Source organism: Nymphalis io, chromosome 27 (genome assembly GCF_905147045.1).
Source record: "Nymphalis io chromosome 27, ilAglIoxx1.1, whole genome shotgun sequence".
Classification (NCBI taxonomy): domain Eukaryota; kingdom Metazoa; phylum Arthropoda; class Insecta; order Lepidoptera; family Nymphalidae; genus Nymphalis; species Nymphalis io.
In genome coordinates this window covers 7665014-7686036 of record NC_065914.1, presented here as the reverse complement: position 1 = coordinate 7686036, position 21023 = coordinate 7665014, and the positions used below count along the sequence as shown (strand labels likewise).

The 21023-nt window shown below is 39.6% G+C and overlaps 1 protein-coding gene across 1 annotated transcript in view; it reads right to left on the bottom strand.

Annotated features, from left to right (window-relative positions):
* The window catches only part of LOC126778786 (probable multidrug resistance-associated protein lethal(2)03659), a 43924-nt gene that overhangs the window by 6501 nt on the left and 16400 nt on the right, over nt 1-21023 (bottom strand). The window contains exons 2-30 of the mRNA XM_050502446.1: nt 20665-20795; nt 20210-20272; nt 14803-14879; nt 14141-14243; nt 13191-13295; nt 12700-12802; nt 12382-12613; nt 11815-11971; nt 10922-11278; nt 10377-10521; nt 9893-10054; nt 8991-9120; nt 8725-8834; nt 8228-8353; nt 8038-8163; nt 6381-6480; nt 5909-6059; nt 5177-5253; nt 4421-4589; nt 3606-3732; nt 2836-2986; nt 2396-2632; nt 1936-2045; nt 1712-1826; nt 1196-1394; nt 922-1108; nt 685-854; nt 501-617; nt 240-345 (exon numbers count right to left, since the gene is read on the bottom strand). Coding sequence (XP_050358403.1) covers nt 240-345; nt 501-617; nt 685-854; nt 922-1108; nt 1196-1394; nt 1712-1826; nt 1936-2045; nt 2396-2632; nt 2836-2986; nt 3606-3732; nt 4421-4589; nt 5177-5253; nt 5909-6059; nt 6381-6480; nt 8038-8163; nt 8228-8353; nt 8725-8834; nt 8991-9120; nt 9893-10054; nt 10377-10521; nt 10922-11278; nt 11815-11971; nt 12382-12613; nt 12700-12802; nt 13191-13295; nt 14141-14243; nt 14803-14879; nt 20210-20272; nt 20665-20744 — 4092 coding nt within the window. The 5' untranslated portion in view covers nt 20745-20795. The remainder of the gene's footprint in view (nt 1-239; nt 346-500; nt 618-684; nt 855-921; nt 1109-1195; nt 1395-1711; nt 1827-1935; nt 2046-2395; nt 2633-2835; nt 2987-3605; nt 3733-4420; nt 4590-5176; nt 5254-5908; nt 6060-6380; nt 6481-8037; nt 8164-8227; nt 8354-8724; nt 8835-8990; nt 9121-9892; nt 10055-10376; nt 10522-10921; nt 11279-11814; nt 11972-12381; nt 12614-12699; nt 12803-13190; nt 13296-14140; nt 14244-14802; nt 14880-20209; nt 20273-20664; nt 20796-21023) is intronic.

Genomic DNA, 21023 nt, shown 5'->3' with positions numbered 1-21023 from the left:
CTTAACGTTATTATATGGTAATAAATACTAATATTGAGTAAATAGTTTTGTCTCGGTGCAAGATGCCGACGGCGAATTATTTAATGTTCAAGGGTTGTAATGAAGTATATTTATTCTAGAAGTTCTTGTAAAATGTCGTGGTAGTGTTTTCACTCCCCATGTTTCCATAATCTATTTCTTTAGGGAGGGGTACGACGAGATCTCCTCCAGATTAGACAAGTAAGTAGTACCGTCAATACCTGACTCTTGGTGAGTATCGCTCGTCTCGGCTGCGCCTCCGACTTCGCTTGCTGACTCGACTGAGTCAACAGCTCGAACGGGTGGCCGGATTCAACGATACGGCCCCTGTTAACGACACATTCAATTAAAAATCCAAAATTATTTAACCAATTATTACAACTACTAATTAATAGTCAGAGTAAGAAATGATAAATTTGAAATTGCAATCGAGTACTAAAGGTCTGCGGGGGCGTTTAGAGGGCAGCGAGACAAATGCTCACTTGTCCATAACGATGACGCGGTCGTAGTCCATCACGGTGTTCAGCCGGTGCGCGATCGTGAGCACGGTGGAGTCGGCGAACTTCGTCCGGATCGTCGTCTGGATGTGCTTGTCCGTCCTGCAACAGACGGGTCGGTCAGGGGGTGTCGGGCGGGGCGAGGGGTTGGCGTTCTATCGGTACCCACTCGGCGTCCACGTTGGCGGTGGCCTCGTCCAGCACCAGCACGGCGCGGCGGGCCAGCAGCGCGCGCGCCAGACACAGCAGCTGGCGCTGCCCCGCCGACAGCGCGCCGCCGCCGTCGCCCAGCCGCGCCGCCAGCCCCGCCGGCGCCGCGCTCCACCCGCGCAGCTCCACCTGCGGGCGGCTCGCTGTAGCTCGGGCTCGAGTCGGCCGGGCTCTCGACACTCCCGGGCGGCGGTACCTCGTCCAGCGCGGCGTGCAGCTGCGCGTCGGAGTGCAGGCGCTCGGGGTCCAGGTTGTCGCGCAGCGAGGCCGCGAACAGCGCGGGCCGCTGCGGCAGCGCGCACAGCCGCGCGCGCCAGCGCCGCAGGCCGGCCTGCTGCGCGCTCACGCCGTCCACCAGCACGCGGCCCGACGTCTTGCTGAGTCTGCGGGGGGAGGGGGGGGGTGCTCTTTAGCGTTTCTTCCTAGCTCGAACTTTTTGCCTCGATCTCCCGACGTATTGTATCTGGTACCTGAACAGGGCGGCGATGAGCGAGCTCTTCCCCGCTCCCGTTCTCCCCACCACCGCCACCTTCTCCCCGGGACGGATTCGGAAGCTGACGTCTCGTATCGCGTACGCCGGCTCCTCGAGCTTCATCCCGGACTCCGGCGGCTGGTCCGTCTTGGGCGTTTTCTCGTATTCCAGCGATACATTTTCGAAGACTATTTCGCCTGTGAATTGGAATCGTTATGAGCGCCCTTAATCTTGAACGAATACAAAATCGTCGGTCAAGTCTAACTGATCTATTTTATTCATTATGGTTTCGTAAAAAATATATTTTTAAGGTCAGCGACGAATTATAGATATAGAATCTTTGGAAATGAAATAAAAGTGGATATAAGTAATTAAGTAGAATAGAGTTGCATTATAAATAAAGACATATTAATCGAGAAGTATTTGTATATTATAGAAGAGCTATTAACGACACGCATAGAATACATAAATATAAGTTTTGTTTATTTTTACTCCTCTAAGCTACTCAAATTACCTTTATTTGGCCATGTTTCGAAGTCCAAATTCGGGTGTTCCATCCTCAATGCCTTCATATCCGGCTCCACTGGCTTCTCTGGCGGTAGGTTTGTGTACTCCAATATTCTTTCCACCTTAACGATACAATAATTTGTAAGTATTTTATATATCCAAGACCAGATCGTGTCATCCTAAGCGCCGGTGTACACTCATGTGTGAAATAAATTCTAATAGGACACTCACCGACGTCATCTGGTTCTCGACTTCTGCCGTCTGCCTCATCCCGTACTGACACATGCCGACCAGACCTATCACTTGAGTGATCGCCAGACCCACGTTCCCACCCAATGTTTCTGAAAAACATAGACATATTACATAAGACCATTTTTTATAAAATTGATAGGCAATAGGGCCACCTGGTGGTAAGTAGTCACCCCGGCCCATAGACATTGATAATGTTAAAAATATTAACCGTTCCTTACATCACCAATGCGCCACTAACCTTGAGAACTAAGATGTTACTTTCCTCGTGCCTGTATATACACTGGCTTGGCAACCAGATTAAATTTTTGAAGGAGATTCTATTTATGTTACAAAAAGGAAATATTCTTATATATAGACTTATTTATAATATTTGTTTTTAATGTCTAAAGAATAGAATAGGGGATTTATTTCCAAATAGAAATATTTCATCGTTTCTCACCTTCGCCGACGAAAAGGAAGAAGCTGAAGGTAACAGTAGCGAGGTACAGGCAGCAGACCATGTCCATCCAGAAGCCGAAGGCGCGGTTGGTGCTCAGCACGAGCGCCCACGACGAGCTGTGCAGGTCCTGCAGCTTGTCGAACTCCTGCGCCAGCGTGCGCTGCTGCTCGCGCGTGGAGCGGATGGTGGACAGCCCCGTCACCGTCGCCGCCGCGTGGTTCAGGCTCTGACTGCGAGCTAGAGGGAGGGGGTGTGATAACGACGGAATGTGGGTATTTATGACACGTGGTTCTTAACCGAAGATCATGCATCACGAGGTTTTCAAGTGCTTCATTCGTGTTTATATTTTAGCTTATCAACGGTGAAGGAAAACATCGTGAGGAAACCTGCATGTGTTTGATGATATTCTGCTACATGCTCCAGGCCATCAAAAGACTCACCGATAGCTTCGATTCTCTTCAATTCGCGACTGGTGTTGAGGAACAGCAGACGCAGAAGGTGCAAGAGTACCGCGACCACCGCAGTTGGCAGTAGAAGCCACCAGTTGACGAGACAAACGACCACGAGAATCGCGATCACTTCTAGAAAGAACTGAAGAATTGGACTAATGTTAATTTTAGGAAAAATTGATTTTTTTTCGACTTTCGACACTTCAAATGTGTTTATAGATCATATCGTGGTCGGAAAACAGTAGTGAGCCGGTTGGCGTGGTTGGTAGATACTTGCCTTTCACGCCGAAGGTTGTGGGTTCGATTCCCACTCAGGACAGACATTTGTGTGCATGAACATGTCTGTTTGTCCTGAGTCTGGGTGTAATTATCTATATAAGTATGTATTTATAAAAGAAAAAGTAGTATATGTAGTATATCAGTTGTCTGGTTTCCATAGTACAAGTTCTGTACAAGCTTAATTTGGGATCAGATGCCCGTGTGTGAAAAATGTCCCAGGATATTATTATTATTATTTTTCAGAATCCAACACGACCGGAAAGAGTTCAATTGCAGGACCAACGGTTTTGCCAACTTCAGGAGTTGCAGCCAATTGAACTAGCCACTTGACCAACAAGCCAGTCAGAGGAAGTCAACCAGTACCCATTGGAATGGTAGAATAAGTTCCATACTATCTTAAAAGACGAAATAGCTTGTGTCCAGCACTTGGACATTTATATACTTTGTTATATTTTTTTACCTAAGGCCATTTTCATACTTACTCCGAGACAGTCGACTAAAGCCACAGGCAACAGGGTGTCGACCTGTCCCATGTCCTTGGAGAAACGGTTCAGGATACGACCCGAAGGATTGTGATGGAAGAACCACATCGGCGCGTTTGTTACACCCCTGTATATCAGAAGGAATATTTTCAAACATTACAACATTACCGTTCACCAGTTATTTTACACCCAAAAGTCAATACATAGCGTTGCTTTCGGTTTGTATTAGAGTGAGCCAGTGTAATATAATAATGTACGTGGCTGGCAACTCATTAGCAGTATAAGGATTTTCTATTTATCAAATTGACAGAGATGCACGAGACCCATTTATCAAGATGGCATTCAGACTAAATGAAGGAAATCACACTTGGTTTTTAAAAAACTAGGATTTAGAAATCAGTAAATAAAATTGGTATACACTTAAATTAGCTATTAGGGCACAATAAAGTCTTAATCAATCGCAAAGGGGAACCTTCATGTTTAAAAACTAAATTTTACGTTGGATATGTTAAAATGCGTCTTGGTAATGTGTATTTTGCAATTGAGTGTCGAAACAAAACGAAATAGTTTCTAGAACAACCCCCCCCCCTGCAATTAAGTGGAATATGTAAGTTAAGCTATCTCTACTTCGAATTTCATCAAATACCGTCCAGCTGTTTCTGTGTGATTTTGTAACAAACATCGAAACGTTTACGTTTGAAGTATAATAATGGAATCTAAATAAAACCTGACGGAATATATTTTCACTCAACACGAGAAGGGAGACCCTTGCCCAACAGTGGGACACTTACAGTCCACCACGACAGAATGTATACCTGAACATAGTATCGTGCAGCGCCACGGAGGCCTTTATACACGTGTTGTAGAAGATCAGCAGTTTATTCCAGGTGAAGAACATGCATATTCCTATCAACCCAGCGTATATGTAAACGCATTGAGCACGCGTCAGGTGGAACTGGTTGGAGGGTAGGTCTTCGAAGTTCACTGAAACCAGAGAACACAAAATTAATAAAAAAGAACACACACTTTGTATATATCAAAGGTTGGAGACACATTGATAAGGAATGTCTTATATTTCTTACAGCGCTAATGTCTATGTGCGATGGTCATGTGGTCCATAAGCCTACCAATTACAAATAAATTAAAAAATAAAACATTTTCATGTTTAAGCCGTTACCAATAGCCGTTGAACTTTCCGCCAATAAAGGATTGTCATCCCATCGGATTCTAAGAGTGTCGACATTGATTATTATATTATTTGGCGTGTAGGTTATCTTGAGATGCTGAGGCGTATATTATTCAGAGACGGATCCAGGAGGCTGGCCAACACTCAAGGACCGAAGAAATATTATATTTTTATTTAAGACACGTCACAATTGTTGAGTACCCAGTACTGACTGATTAATGTATTATAATAATTTAATAAGAAATTGTTATGACTTCATGATCATGCCAAATATGGAGTACAACTAAAAAGGTGATGTGCTGACATCACTATTATATTATTATTATTATATAACATTATACATTTAACATAAGCTTTTTTATTGTTTAAGGGTTGAATAACTTACAAGGTGGCGCGGTCTCGTTGGTCGTTACGTTTCGTCTGGCGATGTTAAATGCACTGTTTGCTTCTTCCATATTAACCCTGGAATCATATTAAGACATATATTTATGTAATTTGATATATACTTATAAGCTACATAAGATAAATCTGTCTCGACTGCAGAGTAAATATGAAGCTAGAACGATTTTTTTTTTTTATAGAATAGGAAGGTGGACGAGCATATGGGCTACCTGATGGTAAGTGGTCACCAAACGCCCTTAGACATTGGCATTGTAAGAAATGTCAACCATCGCTTATAGCCAATGCGCCACCAACCTTGGGTGATTTAATACTAAAGTTTAAATTCAATATAGAAGCGTCACAACCGGTCAGCAAAAATATGTCATATACAAAATTACAAACGCTAGCGCGATTTAAACTACGACTAACGCCAACTATTTTTTCTTATTTAAATATTTTTTGTTTCTGTTTTTTATTTTTGTTCGTACATAAACTTGTTGCCTTATCAAAATAAACTTATAGACGTTCCTACATACTTATTTTATACTTTTTTTCCTACAATTGTACTTAACATATATCCAATACTGCTTCACATTTACTTAAACTAAATATGGATGACCATTTATGGGAGAACACACCGTTTAGATTTTAAAAAGCTTAAAAGTAATATGTATAATATATTGGATATATGTTATGTACAATTATAGGAAAAAAAAAGTTTGATCAGACCACTCACCACTCCTTCAGCCACACATCTGTCGAAGAGTAGAACACTTGCGCCAATATGAACAGCGCACACAGCAGGAACAGCGTCAGAGATCCGTGACCGCTCTTTATGTATCCCAAATACACGCTGAAATCCACGGAACCCTTCTTTTGAATTTCACCTGAAACAAATATTTATCAGTTATATGGATTGGTTTGAGTACTTTATAATTATTATTGTTAATTAAAAGTGCTATTTCTTAGCCAAATAGTATAAATTATTCCACAGAACCAAAGGGGACCCCCACCCCCCTATTTCTATGCAAAAACCTAATTATCACCTATTCTTATTCTTTCTCGATAAAGTATATTTTAAAAAAACCATACCGGTATTATTTAATACCCCTTCGGGATATATTAAAAAAAGAAATATTAAAAATAATTTTTCAGATTATAAAATATATATATACGGGATTAAGCATTTGAAATGTACTCGTACGTACCTTCATATTTAGGGTCTAAATTATTATCGAGCTCCATATTGAAGGATAATTGAGAAGCCACCGACATCGATCTCTGCGAACGCAGTTTCTGGTTGTGGTCCTGTATCAAAATTGATTAAACTTTATTACAAGATAGAATATTATAAATGCGAATGTTTGTTTGACGCACTTTCACTAAACTAATCAACCGACCATCATTACATTCTGCATAGACGTTGTTACGAATAATGATGAAGAAGGTGGAAAGGGTGATGAAGAGGATGATGGTGTCGATAAGGATGATGACGATTATAGTAAAGATAAATACTCGTGGTAGGGCTTAGTGCAAACTCGTCTGGGTAGGTACCACCCAATATCAGAAATTCTACTGCAAAACGGCAGTACTTGGTGTTGTTGTGTTCCCGTTTGAAGGGTGAGCGAGCCAGTATAGTTACAGGCACAAGGGACGTAACATCTTAGTTCCCAAGGTTGGCGACGCATTGGCGATGTAAGCGATGGTTAACATTTCTTACAATGCCAATATCTATGGGCGTTGGTGACCACTTACCATCATGTGGCCCATATGCTCGTCCGCCTTCCTAATCTATAAAAAAAAAGATGGTGATGAAGACGATAACGACGGTGGTGATGATTACGACTCAATCCTACACATACTAACGCGTATACTACAATACTAGTTCAAGATACATGATAACATACAACTACTGAACAAAACTGAACAGATTATTAAATTATTATAAACTAACGCTTCGCTTTTCGGAGGCCTTTAATATATCCGCCATTACCGTGACGTTGTATACCTTGAATAAATTATTTTAACAGATAATAAATATCGTTAATATTTCCTCATTAGTTAGCCACTAGAAAAATGAGATAAGCAACTTGTTTTCACAAAATAAACGGGCACACTGCTCGAGTACACCAAGTTATAGTAAAGTTAATATAATAATAATGTCCTCCAGATCGATTTCGGCCACGGCGGCCAATGTAAAGAGAGATTAGCCAACTACGCAGAAGATATTATAGTGCTCAAGTGTGTGCGCAAACACAGTTGCACTGTCTATTCCCCAACTCTCATAATCCGATTGGACGACAATCCGACACGACCGGAAAGAGTTCAGACGCAGGACCTGCTTTACGTGCTATCTGAGGCACGGGAGTGTACACACTTCCAAATTCCAGACTCCGGGCTGCTATTGAGAATTTTTGACAGAAAAAACTTAATAACTTTTTTAGCCCAGGACCACCGGGTCTGCGGCCTTACATATTGCCAATAGACCAACGAGGCAGTCGAAAGTTAATATAATTTAACATCAAACATCTATTAGCCAATCAGAAGACAAATAAACAACTTTGACCTTGAAATGACGCGATATCATTGGTCGAGATCTCGAATTATCTATGATATTCACGATGGTTTCGAAAGCCACGAAATAATGGCTTTTTAAATATCGGAACTTTGGAAGTAAAGTTAAAGTGGATATAAGTAGAATAGTGTTGTATTATAAATATTATAAATATATACCTATTGAGAGCTATTTGTAATTGCATATAAGGTTTTATTTCTTTTCGATTATAATGGGGTATATATTAAATGGATTCGAACCTGGAACAAATGAAATTACTGAAACAATTTCAATGTATATTGCGTACATACCAAGCTCTCCTGCTTCTCATACTTCTGTTTCTGCTTCTCTTCTTCGACCTTCTCCGTCATCTCTATCAGCTTTTCAAACTCCGGGACTCCGTTTTTCAGCTCGTGGTACGTACCCTGCGCCACTATCTGTAACGAGTCACCGATTAGCCCCCGGCCGGCGCCGTCCGGTGCCGGTCGGCGCGCTGCTCACCCGTCCGGCGCGCATGACGCACACGGCGTCGGCGCGCTGCGCGTACTGCACGAGGTGCGTCACCAGCAGCGTGGCCTTCTCGCGCAGGAAGCCGCGGATGCAGTCCTCGTAGATCGCCTGCGCCACCTGCGGCGACCGACACACTTCAGTACAGGATAGTTCGAGTGCTGGAGACAGCATTCGGAACTGACACCCCAGCAGTAGACTATACACTAAATTAATGGCCCAATTTGAACCTGCGACTCATAATAGATATCCAGGTATTCTATACGAAATACAACAGATTAAAACAAATTCAAAACGTTATGCTTAGATTCAGGATTAAAGGCAAAATTATATTAATATATCTCCAGATACAAGGGACACGAAATCCTAGTCTATGAGCGATGGTGACCACTTACCTATATAAAAAACCCAATTTGACACCAAACCCTTGAAATCTGTGACCATATCATCTACTAGACAAATGGGGCAGTCTTAGAGTCTCGAGGGAATACCTTGGCATCCACAGCAGCTAGAGGATCGTCTAGGAGATACACATCAGCCTGCTGATACACGCAGCGCGCTAGGGATATCCTGGCGCGTTGGCCGCCAGACAGGGACGCCCCTGAAATAATATCCACCCATATGATTTAGACAAAAAAAAAACAAATAAAGAAATATTAGTGTAAAGCTTTCATATTAAATAAAGACATTATAATCTGAATATAAATTAACAGATAAGTTTGTCTTTCTAAAACATTAAAATATTCATATAACTCACCCCTCTCCCCGACGACGGTCTTATCCCCATGCGGTAGAATATCCAGGTCATTCTTCAGCTGGCAGCATTTGATCACTTGCTTGTACCTCCGTAGGTCCAGCTCTTGCCCGAAGAGTATGTTCTGTCGAACCTGATATTATTAAACAAATATAATTCTGGTACTCTGGTTTCTTATTAATTTTTTAGTTAATGGTCACTTTTTTTTTTATTTATTTATTTTAAGGACCACTTCATCTTGCCTCTAAGAGATCGTTTTAACCTGCTGTATACCCGGTACTATGACTGCCTCGTTGGTCTAGTGGCTACATGTCCCGGCTATCTTGTGTTCAATTCCTAGATAGGTCCAATAAAAAGTTATTGGCTTTTTCTATCAGAAAATTCTCAGTAGCAGCCCGGAGTCTGGAAGTTGGGAATGTGTACACTCTCATGCCTCGGAAAACACGTAAAGCTGTTAGGCCTGCGCCTGAACTCTTTCCGGTCGTGTCGGATTGCGGTCCCATCGGATAGTGAGAGTTAGGGAATAGAGAGTACACCTGTGTTTGCGCACACACTTGTGCACTATAATATCTCCTGCTCAGTTGGGTAATTTCTCTTGAGATTGGCCGCCGTGGCCGAAATCGGTCTGGAGGACATTATTATTGCTATGTAAGTGTGCAATAAAGTAAAATAAAAAAAATCAATTTTGATCTAGCCTATATATATGTATGAGTTTTCTATATATATAGGAAACTCATTTCTATTATAAAAAAAATATATATATATATAAAAGGCAAAAAGGCAGGTGTACGCCAAATAATAAGTAATTGAATATTTTTGGATTCTTAAGCTGTTTTGGGTTGTATTCGAACCTTGGCCTTTCTAAGACAGGATCACTATTATGGTCTATTAAATATAACACTCACCGACGCCTCGAAGAGCCATGGATCTTGCGCCGCGTACGCCACAACACCGTTAACGGAGAGCTGACCACTGGTGGGGGTGATTTCGCGAAGTATAGCTGAGAGTAATGTGGTTTTCCCCGAACCCACCGTTCCGACTATCGTCGTCAGGGATTCCGGTTTAATCTGCGTATAAAAAAAATTCAAATAATTTAATATATTTTTGTAACGTGTCGAATCAAAGAACTTACAATACCATGAAAAAATTAATATTTTAATCTCTCCTTTTTATAGGAGAAGGTTAAGAACTTACTCCACCACGGGGCTGCAATACGGGTCGCTGATTACACATGTGGAAGATTTTAACACTACACATGTATGAACACAAATTACGCACATCACACGTGCTTGCCCGGTTTGCACCCTGAACCTTCGCTTAAGATTCTCGTGTTCTAACAACATCTCGGCTTTTGAATAGTATAGGAGTATCTTTAACTGTATAACTTACATTTAAATTGATATCGCTTAAGGCAAGCACCATGTCACCTTCCTTCTCGCTGTTCTTCCAGTGGGCCGTGTAGTTCTTGAGGCTGATCAGAACAGCTGGCTTCATCTGTTCCAGGTTCGTATCCGATTTTATGTATGTCTGTTGGCTGGTGAAAAAAACGTATTCAAATTACTAAATATTCCAAGGTCACGTTATAAAAACTATGAAATTCTTTCCATTTCTAAGGTTAGAGATGTAAAAAGCACAGGTGTATATGTAAATACACAAGTTATGGTCTCCAGACCGAAAAGCCACGGAGGCAAAATTAAAAAGAATGGCCTGTGCAAGTAATACTGTATTGCACCAGTGTACTCTCAGACGAGACTCAAAATCTGATGGGACGGTGGTACAGGCATCCGGCGTAAGACCAAGAGTTTGACGTGCTTTCCGATACACGGGAGTATTACTCTAGTAAGCTCCAGGCTGTTACTTCAAAATTACTGAAAGCAATAAGCTTCATTGGCTCGAACTGTGTAACCACCATCGATACGAATAAAACCACTTACCCGTTACCAATTTTCTCGAACACCCCGTTAACGGCTTGACTTTTCTCATCGATATTCACCAAGTCGACGCCATCTTGGTTATCAACTTCCGGCAGCAACAGGAACTCCTGTATCCTCTTCACGCTGACGTACGCCTCTAGCGTGAACGTTATCGCGAGCGGCAGGAAGTCGACGAGAGAATATTTCAAAATGTCGTAATACGAAAATATAACGAACACTTTCGCGGCGGTTAGGTCGTTTTTAAACGATATAAACGATATTATACTTAGAAATATTGCGACTTTCGTGTTTAATTTGACACACGATATCATAACGGCTCTCAGCCATGACATTTTCTTTATGACGTTCATTTCTTTCCTGAAAAAGGAATATTTTTGTTCATCAAGCTGCCCTTTCTCAGCGTGGTGGAACCTACAAACCTTCTCAAACGCCCAGCAGTGGCTTTACAGGCTGATTTACTTCTAATTGTGACTATAACAATCCTATGCTTATGGACCTCATAAATTGGGATCTAGCTATTTGGGGTCAGTGAATATTACACATGGTGCTTATCAGAATGTTGTGGATTCATTTCAGGAACTGCAATAAGTGTTTTCAATCACAAAAGATTAAATAACTTAGAGAACACAGTCTTCTAACCATACTTGGAATATGAAATAAAACGGTTAGAAGATTGTTTTGAAAGAGATAAAAAAAAAACCGTATAACATTTTATCATATCATTATAGTTTTGTAAAAACACATGTCAGAATTTCATCCGATACAGGCAAGTTTCATCATGATGCTTTCCATCACTGCCGAACTAAAGATACCCGTTATCTTTATTTAACATTAAGTTCTACTCACTGAGCCATCATCACTGCCACTACAAGCCATAAGTGAAGGGTCCTTACCTCCTCGCTTCCCCAATGATCCCAGCGAAGGCATTTTCCCAGGCGGACATCTTGATGGCCTCAATGCTCTGTATAACTTCGTTCATCAGCCTGATGCGGTTGTCCGTCCGTATTGCGGTCTGATGACGGAATCTGGACGAAACTTTGCCGAGATACCCTGATGAAGACATTATCATCATGTTGATTGTGATAAAGACAACGTACTCTTCTAAGGGAAACTAGACAACTTTTTTTTGCCTAAGGGAAAATAGAGCACAAGTTTGTGCACAAACACAGACAATCTCATAATCCGATTGGACGGTAAATCTGACACGAACGAAAAAATGTCAGGAGCAAAGCAAACGGCTTTACGTGCTGTCCGAGGCACGAGAGTGTGAACTACCATATTGTAGACTTGGGGCTGCTACTAAGTATTTCATGACTGAATATATCCAAAATCTTTTTTAATTGATACAACCCGGTGTTTGAACCTAGGAAAAGCACCTCACGCCCTCAGACCAACGAGGCAATTAACCATCAAATAAATGGTAAATCATTAAATAACATTCTTCTCCACCCACCACTTACCCTGTAGAGGTATGAACATCAGAAGGAAAGCTACCCCAATGAGGGTAGCTACGCCGATCTGTCTGTACATCAGGTATACAATAATAACACTTTCTATAGGAGTTCGGACCAGGTCGACCATGAACAAGCTCGCCATGTCGAACCGCTGCGCATCGGTTGTTAGTAAGTTGATCACGTGACCAGCCAGACCCTCGGTCGCTTTACCGCCTGAGGATAGATCTAGACGCAGGAGCTGGAATTTCATAAATTATCTATTTATAACACATACAAGTAAATACAGCCTATAAAACCCACAGGAGCCTATAAACCACATTATACCTTTCTGTAAATGAGCGAGCAACACGCAACCCTGATCTTCATAGCCATGTCTAGCAGGAACAGCAGCATTGGATGCATCATACTCGCATTTATCGCCATGAAGCTGGAACATTACGATGCAATGCGTTAAAATACAGAGCAAATGGTAAGTGGTCACCATCAGACATTGGAGATGTAAGGAATACTCACCGTTCCTTACAATGTTATTGTGCCAACTTTGATAACTAATATTTTGTGTCCCTTGTGCCTGTCACACTGGCTCACTCACATTTCAAAACCGAAACTGAACAATACTTAAAATATAACAATGCATTTTATAGCAAGCATCATTCTTCAGATTGACTCTAGACAATGAAACTCCTCAAAGATCAACGGTGTCGACGCGAAACTTTGTATTTTATAAAAGCTTGTTTTTAAGCTACTTTTTTAACTATTCAATTAAATTATACTTAAAAAGCTTGAAAGAAGAAAACGAAGAACAGAATACTCACCCAACTAAACCAACAGCGTATAAATAAGCCTCATAGTCCTTAACTCCGGAGTGTGATGGAGAGAAATAATTGATCAAACCTTCAAGGCACATTGGTATCGATAATCTGAAATAGATATACATACATTTAATATATATAATAACAGCCTATTCATTTCTCACTGCTGGGCCTACTCTCGCTAGCTGATGACATGAAACTTATTACGTCACGATGCTCCAAAGCGGGATAGGGTTTTTTTTTTCTTTTTTACAATCTCCGTCTATTTAAGGAGCGCTACGGAATCACTTGCGCATGCTACCGTGATGCTCTGACGCTCGGCCTGCCTAAGCGGGCTTCCATTTCTAGGGGGGTTCCCGGGGTACAACGCCCCCTAGCTAGCTAGCTAGATATAGGTACATGTGGGGAATTTCAGTAAAATTATACACATGCAGGTTTCCTGGAAAGCCGAGATGGCTCTGTGGTAAGAACGCGTGAATCTTAACCGATGATCGTGGGTTCAAACCCCGGCAAGCACCACTGAATTTTCATGTGCTTAATTTGTGATTATAATTCATCTCGTGCTTTACGGTGAAGGAAAACATGCATGTGTCTAATTTCACTGAAATTCTGCCACATGTGTATTCTACCAACCCGCATTGGAGCAGCGTGGTGGAATAAGCTCCAAACCTTCTCCTCAAAAAAGAGGAGAGGAGGCCTTTAGCCCAGCAGTGGGACATTCTCAGGCTGTTACGGTTACGGTAGGTTTCCTCAAAGGTGATCAAATGCTGCCAGCTGTAGAATGACCTGGACTTTCTCCCGCATCAGGATAAGACCGTCGTCGGGGAGAGGGCTGAGTTATATGTATATTTTAAGTTTGTTTGTTTGTTTGTTTGTTTAAGACGAAATTATCTTAAAAAATATTTATTATGAATATATGTACACAATCGACAATTATTTAGAAAATAACTCACCTTATACAACAATCAATGACGGCAAATATTAGATTGAATACTAGGAACTTGAGTCCGTATATTTTATAAATGGCAGTAAGTAGCGAAGGCACTTTTCCCTTACCTGTAAATAATACAAGTTTAAAGTTTCAGAATCATACCTGGTGATAATGATGTGTGCCTGACCTATTTCTGTCTCGGAATATATGTATATATGAATATTTAATTATATATATATCCAAATATGCAAATGAAAAGAGATATAATTCAAATTCAACGTAAGAAATAAAGTGAAGAAAAAATACTTCACACACTACGCACGTACACACGCACGCACGCACACACACGCACGCACGCATATGATTTTCTCGTATTAATATTAAGCAAAAATGTATTTATTATACGTATTAATTCGTAGACTATGTCTCTACTTTTAATTTTCTTTTAATTTTTCGTAATGTAAAATTGTAATCCTATGTGGCCCCTACTTTAGTACTAAGTAACAAGTGTACAACCATTTCTGTAACGTCGTTGATTACAAATAAATAAAATATTATAAGTTTACAAAGCATTTGCACAGCACTGACGAAGAGATCTATTGTTTAAAAAATTCCACGAGATAAGTCCTTATGTCACCCGTTCGATGCCGGGACGCGTAACAAGTGATTTGTCGTAAAACTTACTCCGTTTCTCTAATTCCTGCTTCCACTTTTCACCCATAACGTCGCCCCGAGGTGCTGCCCGATGTCCGGGGGTACATCTGTAATAAAATTTATAAAATAAATAAAAAAATCAATGAATTTCTAATATCCGATACCTTCCATAAATGATTATTTTAATCTTGATTCTCCATCTGTCATCTGTAAGTTGACGTTTGAAAGAAGAAGACAAAACATATAAACACCGGCCTATATTGGCAGCATTACAACTTCCGGGGCTCGGCGAACCCTTTTTTTGTACTGAAAACACGTTATCGTAACGTTATGTAGGTTGTAACCTACAGCTGTAAGCTGCGTCAGTAAAAGTCATTGATTGTGATTTTTTAAGACAGTGATCATGATTATGATTTCCTCTTGGCCGATTTCGGCCACAGCGGCCAATCTCAAGGGAGACCTGCGCAGGACATATTATAGTGCGCAAGTGTATGCGTGCACATATGCACTCTCTATTCCCTAACTATCCGAATCCGATGGGACGGCAAGGCCGACGCATCCTGAAAGAGTTCAGTCGTAGGACCAACGGCTTTACATGCTTCCCGAGACACGGGAATGTCACACTTCCAGACCAGGGCTGCTATTGAATTGACAGAAAAACCCAAATACTTTTAATCGGCCCAGGACCTCGGAGTCTGCGGCCTTCTGTCTAGCCAGTGGACGAAAGAGAAACAGAAGAGAAAGAGTGCACCACATCACAGTACACAAAATAGAATTATGCAATATATCAAATTGCTAAGTCGTTCACACAAGTCATGGTAATCCACTTCGCACTTCGCAGCGATACATTAAAAACATATCCGACAGCAAACTCGACTTTACGAATATACATATAACGTCTAATTTTGTTTGCATGTGTTATGTTTGTTGAACTTTCCCGAAAAAATGTTAATATTCAATAGATATTTGATTCTCACTCGATATATATAATATTTATGACCCATTTTTTACATACGTAACCGGAATATCTATCTATACATGTAACAAAAATTTAAGTCTCTATGTTATTTCAAAATCATTTTATAAGTTAATATTTTACATTTTTTTTTTAATTTCAAAATTGACTGTCTCGTTGGTCTAGTGACTTGATGTAAGGCCGCAGACCCGGAGGTCCTGGGTTCAATTCCCAGGGCGGGCCAATAAAAAGTTATTGAGTTTTTCTTTCGAAAATTCTCAGTAGCAGCCCGGAGTCTGGAAGCTGGGAGTGTGTACACTCCCGAGCCTCGGAAAGCCCGTAAAGCAGTTTGTCCTGCGCCTGAACTCATTCCGGTTGCGTCGGATTACCGTCCCATCGGATTATGAGAGTTAGGGAATAGAGAACACTTGAACACTACAAAATTCCCTGCGTAGTTGGTTAAACTCTCTTGAGATTGGCCGACGTGGCCGAAATCGGTCTGGAGGACATTATTATTATTATTACCAAAATTATCAAATATAAAAATTTACATATTATTCTACGAAATTATCTGGAGGCGATAGTGTCTTTTCCAGGGTATGCTTTCTTTAATTATCATTCTAAGATGCAGCCGATAGTATATCCATAAGTTTTAAAATCATCAAAAGCATTCTGGGCTCCTTTTGTAAAACAATATTGCCCCACAAAAGAGTCAATGACCTCACCGTGGCGAATGCGCCAGTCGCCTGAATAAGTTTCATCTTAGGACAGCAGATTATTCATTCGTAAATTTAGATGAATAAATCTGTACAAACAAAAAATGTCTGTCTGCTGTTTCAAAATAATCATATTTTTCCCGGAACAGAATATTTGTTTCGCTTCTGCGTATAATAGCAAAATTAACACTTAAATATAAAATCTTAAAAAGATTTTAGTACCTAATATTATAAATAAAAGATGTGACCCAGTGTAACAGCAGGCACACCGTGTAAGACATCTTACTTACCACGGTCGGTGGCGCATTGGCGATGTAAGGGATGATTAATATGTCCTATAGTGCCAATATCTACGGAGGGTTGTTACCACTTCATATCAGACTGCCCATTTACCAGTCAATAAAGAAAAAGTGATCTATTCAAAATACAGAATGATAAACCACCGAAGGGCAACCCCGATATATATAAAAAAACATACATTCCAAAATGAAACGAATTCCAAGTTAGACCCTTTTGTCCTTCACCCGCCGTAACTACTGACCTTGTAGTGAGTACTTTATCAGCTATCAAACCGGTGAAAGTTTTATATATATATATATATATATATATATATATATATTAACTAATTGTCCCGGCTTCGCACGGGTAGATAAAAAGACAAATGTACTTTGGATAGGATTTGCGTAATATCCGTTCTTAGTGAGCGTCTACGTCGGGCGGATAGTTTAGGAGATATATATATAAAGATTAATTAATATAATCATTTGAAATGTGTACACAACTTGTTATATTTTGATAAAACGATAAGTAATATCAAACACGACAAAAAAGGTTATAAAAATACTTGTTTAATTTACTTTTAATATTTATTTAAGTACATTTTAAGTTCGTTGTAAGTTTGTTGCGGTATTGCTATGTTTTTATAATGCAATAGCTGCTTGTCCCTACTTCGCACCTAAAATTCATAAGAAGATACCAATGACAAAACTTTAGCGTTGTTAGTCAATCAAGACAAACAGTTTTATGACACCACACACACCAGTTTTACTGGTGGTAGGGCTTAGTGCAAGCTCGTCTGGGTAGGTACCGCCCACTCGTCAGATATTCTACCGCAAAACAGCAGTACTTGGTATTGTTGTGTTCTGGTCTGAAGGGTGAGTGAATCAGTGTAATTGCAGGCACAATGGACATAAAATCTTAGTTCCCAAGGTTGGTGGCGATACCTACCCAGAAGATTGCACAAAGCCCTACCACCAGTATATATTTGTGATTACATGAGATTAATACAAAATTGAAATTGAAATATTAAAGACAAGGTAATTTAGTACGATGAAATTGAAAATTTAAACATCGATCGCATTAATCTGTTACATTAAAAGATAATTGAAAAGTTAAATAACAATCGTGTACAATATAAATTCTATAACTACTACAATAGTACAGCCGATTCTCATATCGATAATACGCAGACGTCACTATTACGTCACTAGAACTTACGCATGAATCCTTTTCACATATGTATACTAGCTAATCGGCCCGACTTCGCACGGGCAGATAAGAAAAATATATTTAATGAGTCTACATCGGAGAAGAAGTAACGCTTATTTATATATTATATAATATAGATATTTATTTATTTATTTATTTATGGTCCACAAAACAGATTATAACTAAAGACACATTTAATATACAAGTAAACATTATAAGCAAGCTAAGTTATAACCCAACAACTATGTGAACACAGATTGTAGACGAAATATTTCACTTATAAAAATCAAATAACATCAGCACTTAAGAATACATTGTACACTTTACTAAAAACGTTTACAATAAATGAAAAGAAAAAATTATACAGAAAAATATGAACAAGTTATGACAATGAAAAATAAAATGAAATTATGAAATGTTGAAATGAGGAACTAAATAATGAATAAGAAAATAGATTTAATCACTATTATTAGTTGTTAATTGAAAATATTGAAACCAATCGTTTTCTAAATAGATTTAGGTTATTGTTGAAAATGTCAATACCATCATTCGCGTCTTTTTCGAGAAAAATTTTGTTATATGCGCGACACATACGACCGATAGGATTATGATATGATATGTTGTTATTGTATGCGTCCAGGGTAAATATTCTAGGGTGTCGGTATTTAAAGTTAGTGTTTATGTTGATGGATCTTAAAAGCAACGGTGAATCAATAACACCGTGTATTATTTTATGCAAATATACTAAGTTATTGCAGTCACGACGCATTTCTAGTGTTTGCAATTTAAAATGACTAAGCCTGTCATTGTAGCATTCGAGTTTACGTCCGTACTGATAGCGAAAACTGAGCAATCGTAAAAACCTTTTCTGTACGGCTTCTACCTTTTCACAGTGAGTGGCATAGTTAGGTGACCATATAACCGAGTTATATTCTAAAATACTGCGAACTATGGAACAGTAAAGATGTATAGTAGTTTTAGGCCTTTTAAAACTTTTAGTGCACCTGCTTATGAATCCACACAATCTGTTACTCTTGTTAATTATGTACTCGTAATGATCCCTAAAAGAGAGTTTTTCGTCAAATATTACTCCCAGGTCTTTTGCGGTGGATTTGCGTGAAAGTATGTTTTCGTTTATAGTGTAATCAAAAAGTACTTTTTTCGATCTTTTCAGTGTAAAACTTATTACAAAGCACTTTTCTATATTTAGCGTCATATGATTATTAGTGCACCATCTGGAAAGAGTATCTAAGTCCTTTTGAAGAGATATAGCATCATTGACGTTATTAATCGAAGAATACATTTTAAGATCATCGGCGTATAGTAAAAATTGACACGACAACTCTTTAGCTAGGTCATTAATAAATATTATGAAAAATAAAGGTCCAAGGTTCGACCCCTGTGGTACCCCAGATGTAATTGTTGCGGGGGAGGAAGTGTACCCTTTGATTGCAACTAATTGTGTTCTCCTGTCTAGGTATGATTCTACCCATCTTAATAAGGAGCCATGGATTCCGTATGCTTTTAGTTTGCGACAGAGCAAAATGTGGTTTACCTTGTCAAACGCTTTTGAGAAGTCAGTATATATCGAGTCCGTTTGTCCACATTTCGCAAAAGTGTTGCAAATATAGTTCTTATATTCTACCAAATTTGATGTAGTGGAACGATTTTTTACAAATCCATGCTGTTTGTTACACAGTGCCGGATATACGTGATGATAAATTTTATCGTATACGATAGATTCTAAGATTTTGTGATATGTATTTATTTTCACATACAACGACGTCCTCCTGACCAATATGGTTTAGTTATAGGATAATAATAAAAATATCCTGGGACATTATTCACACACGGCCATCTGATCCCAAATTAAGCAGAGCTTGTGCCATGGAAACCAGACAACTGATATACTACATACACTACTTTTATTTTTTGTAAATACATACTTATATAGATAATTACACCCAGACTCAGGACAAACAGACATGTTCTTGCACACAAATGTCTGTCCTGGGTGGGAATCGAACCCGTTGTGGGTTTCGGCTTCGGCGTGAAATGCAAGTGTCTACCAATCAGGCCAACAGGCTCGTCAATATAAGATTGAAATGCCCTGGTTAAAACTGTAACACAACAAAACTAAGTAATGCTGCTTGGCGATAAAATATATGAGTGGGTGGTACATACACAGACGGGCTTACACAAAGCCTTACCACGAAATACTCAATATATATTTTTTGATTCTTTTTAAAGATGATAACAATAGCCTTTAATTCCTCACCTGTACATGTCCGATATGCTGAGCTGACCTTTCCGTCCTTTCACGAAAATCGGACGAGTATACCTGAAAAGAAAAAAATATGTAAGTAGTATTCAATTGTCCAACAGCTGGACAAAAACATCCTCCTCTCTTAAAAATATATGATTAGAAACACATGCAGCAGAATGTCATCAGGCACATGCAGGTTTCCTCACGATTTATAAATTAAGCACATGAACATTTAGTAGGGCTAGTTTGAACACGAAATCTTCGGTTTAGATTTCGAAGAATCACTGGGCGAACCTCTCACCCTTCAAGTCGGGACACAAGGATACTATGTATTGCTGCTTAGCGGTAGAATATATGATAAGTGCGTGGCACTTGCACGAAACCCTACTACCAAGAAGACTTTATATATATAAGACAGACAATTAATTTCTACACAAGATCAATCTGATAATTTTGGCATTACTCACCAGAAACATATCTTCGAGAATATATTAGCCCTCTCGCGCGGATTCTGTTTTCTCTCCGTGTCGAAATAGCCGGGATCCATCGTTTCTAATGCACTTGGTCACCTCGTTTATTGTTCACATAATTCGATCACCTGAAAAATAGTAAACATTTTGAAATAATTAATTAAATACGCACAATTTAAGTCTGCCGGTCTGAAGGCTCTCAGAGAGGTTTGAGCGGAAGGGACCGGTTATGTAGGTATTTTATACACTGAAACCATCTGGAAGTTTCCTATTCCCTCTAATTACATTCCCCTGGATTAAAAAATATATAATAATGCTATAATCATAATTAAAAGGAAAGTCATATGTTAGTTTGA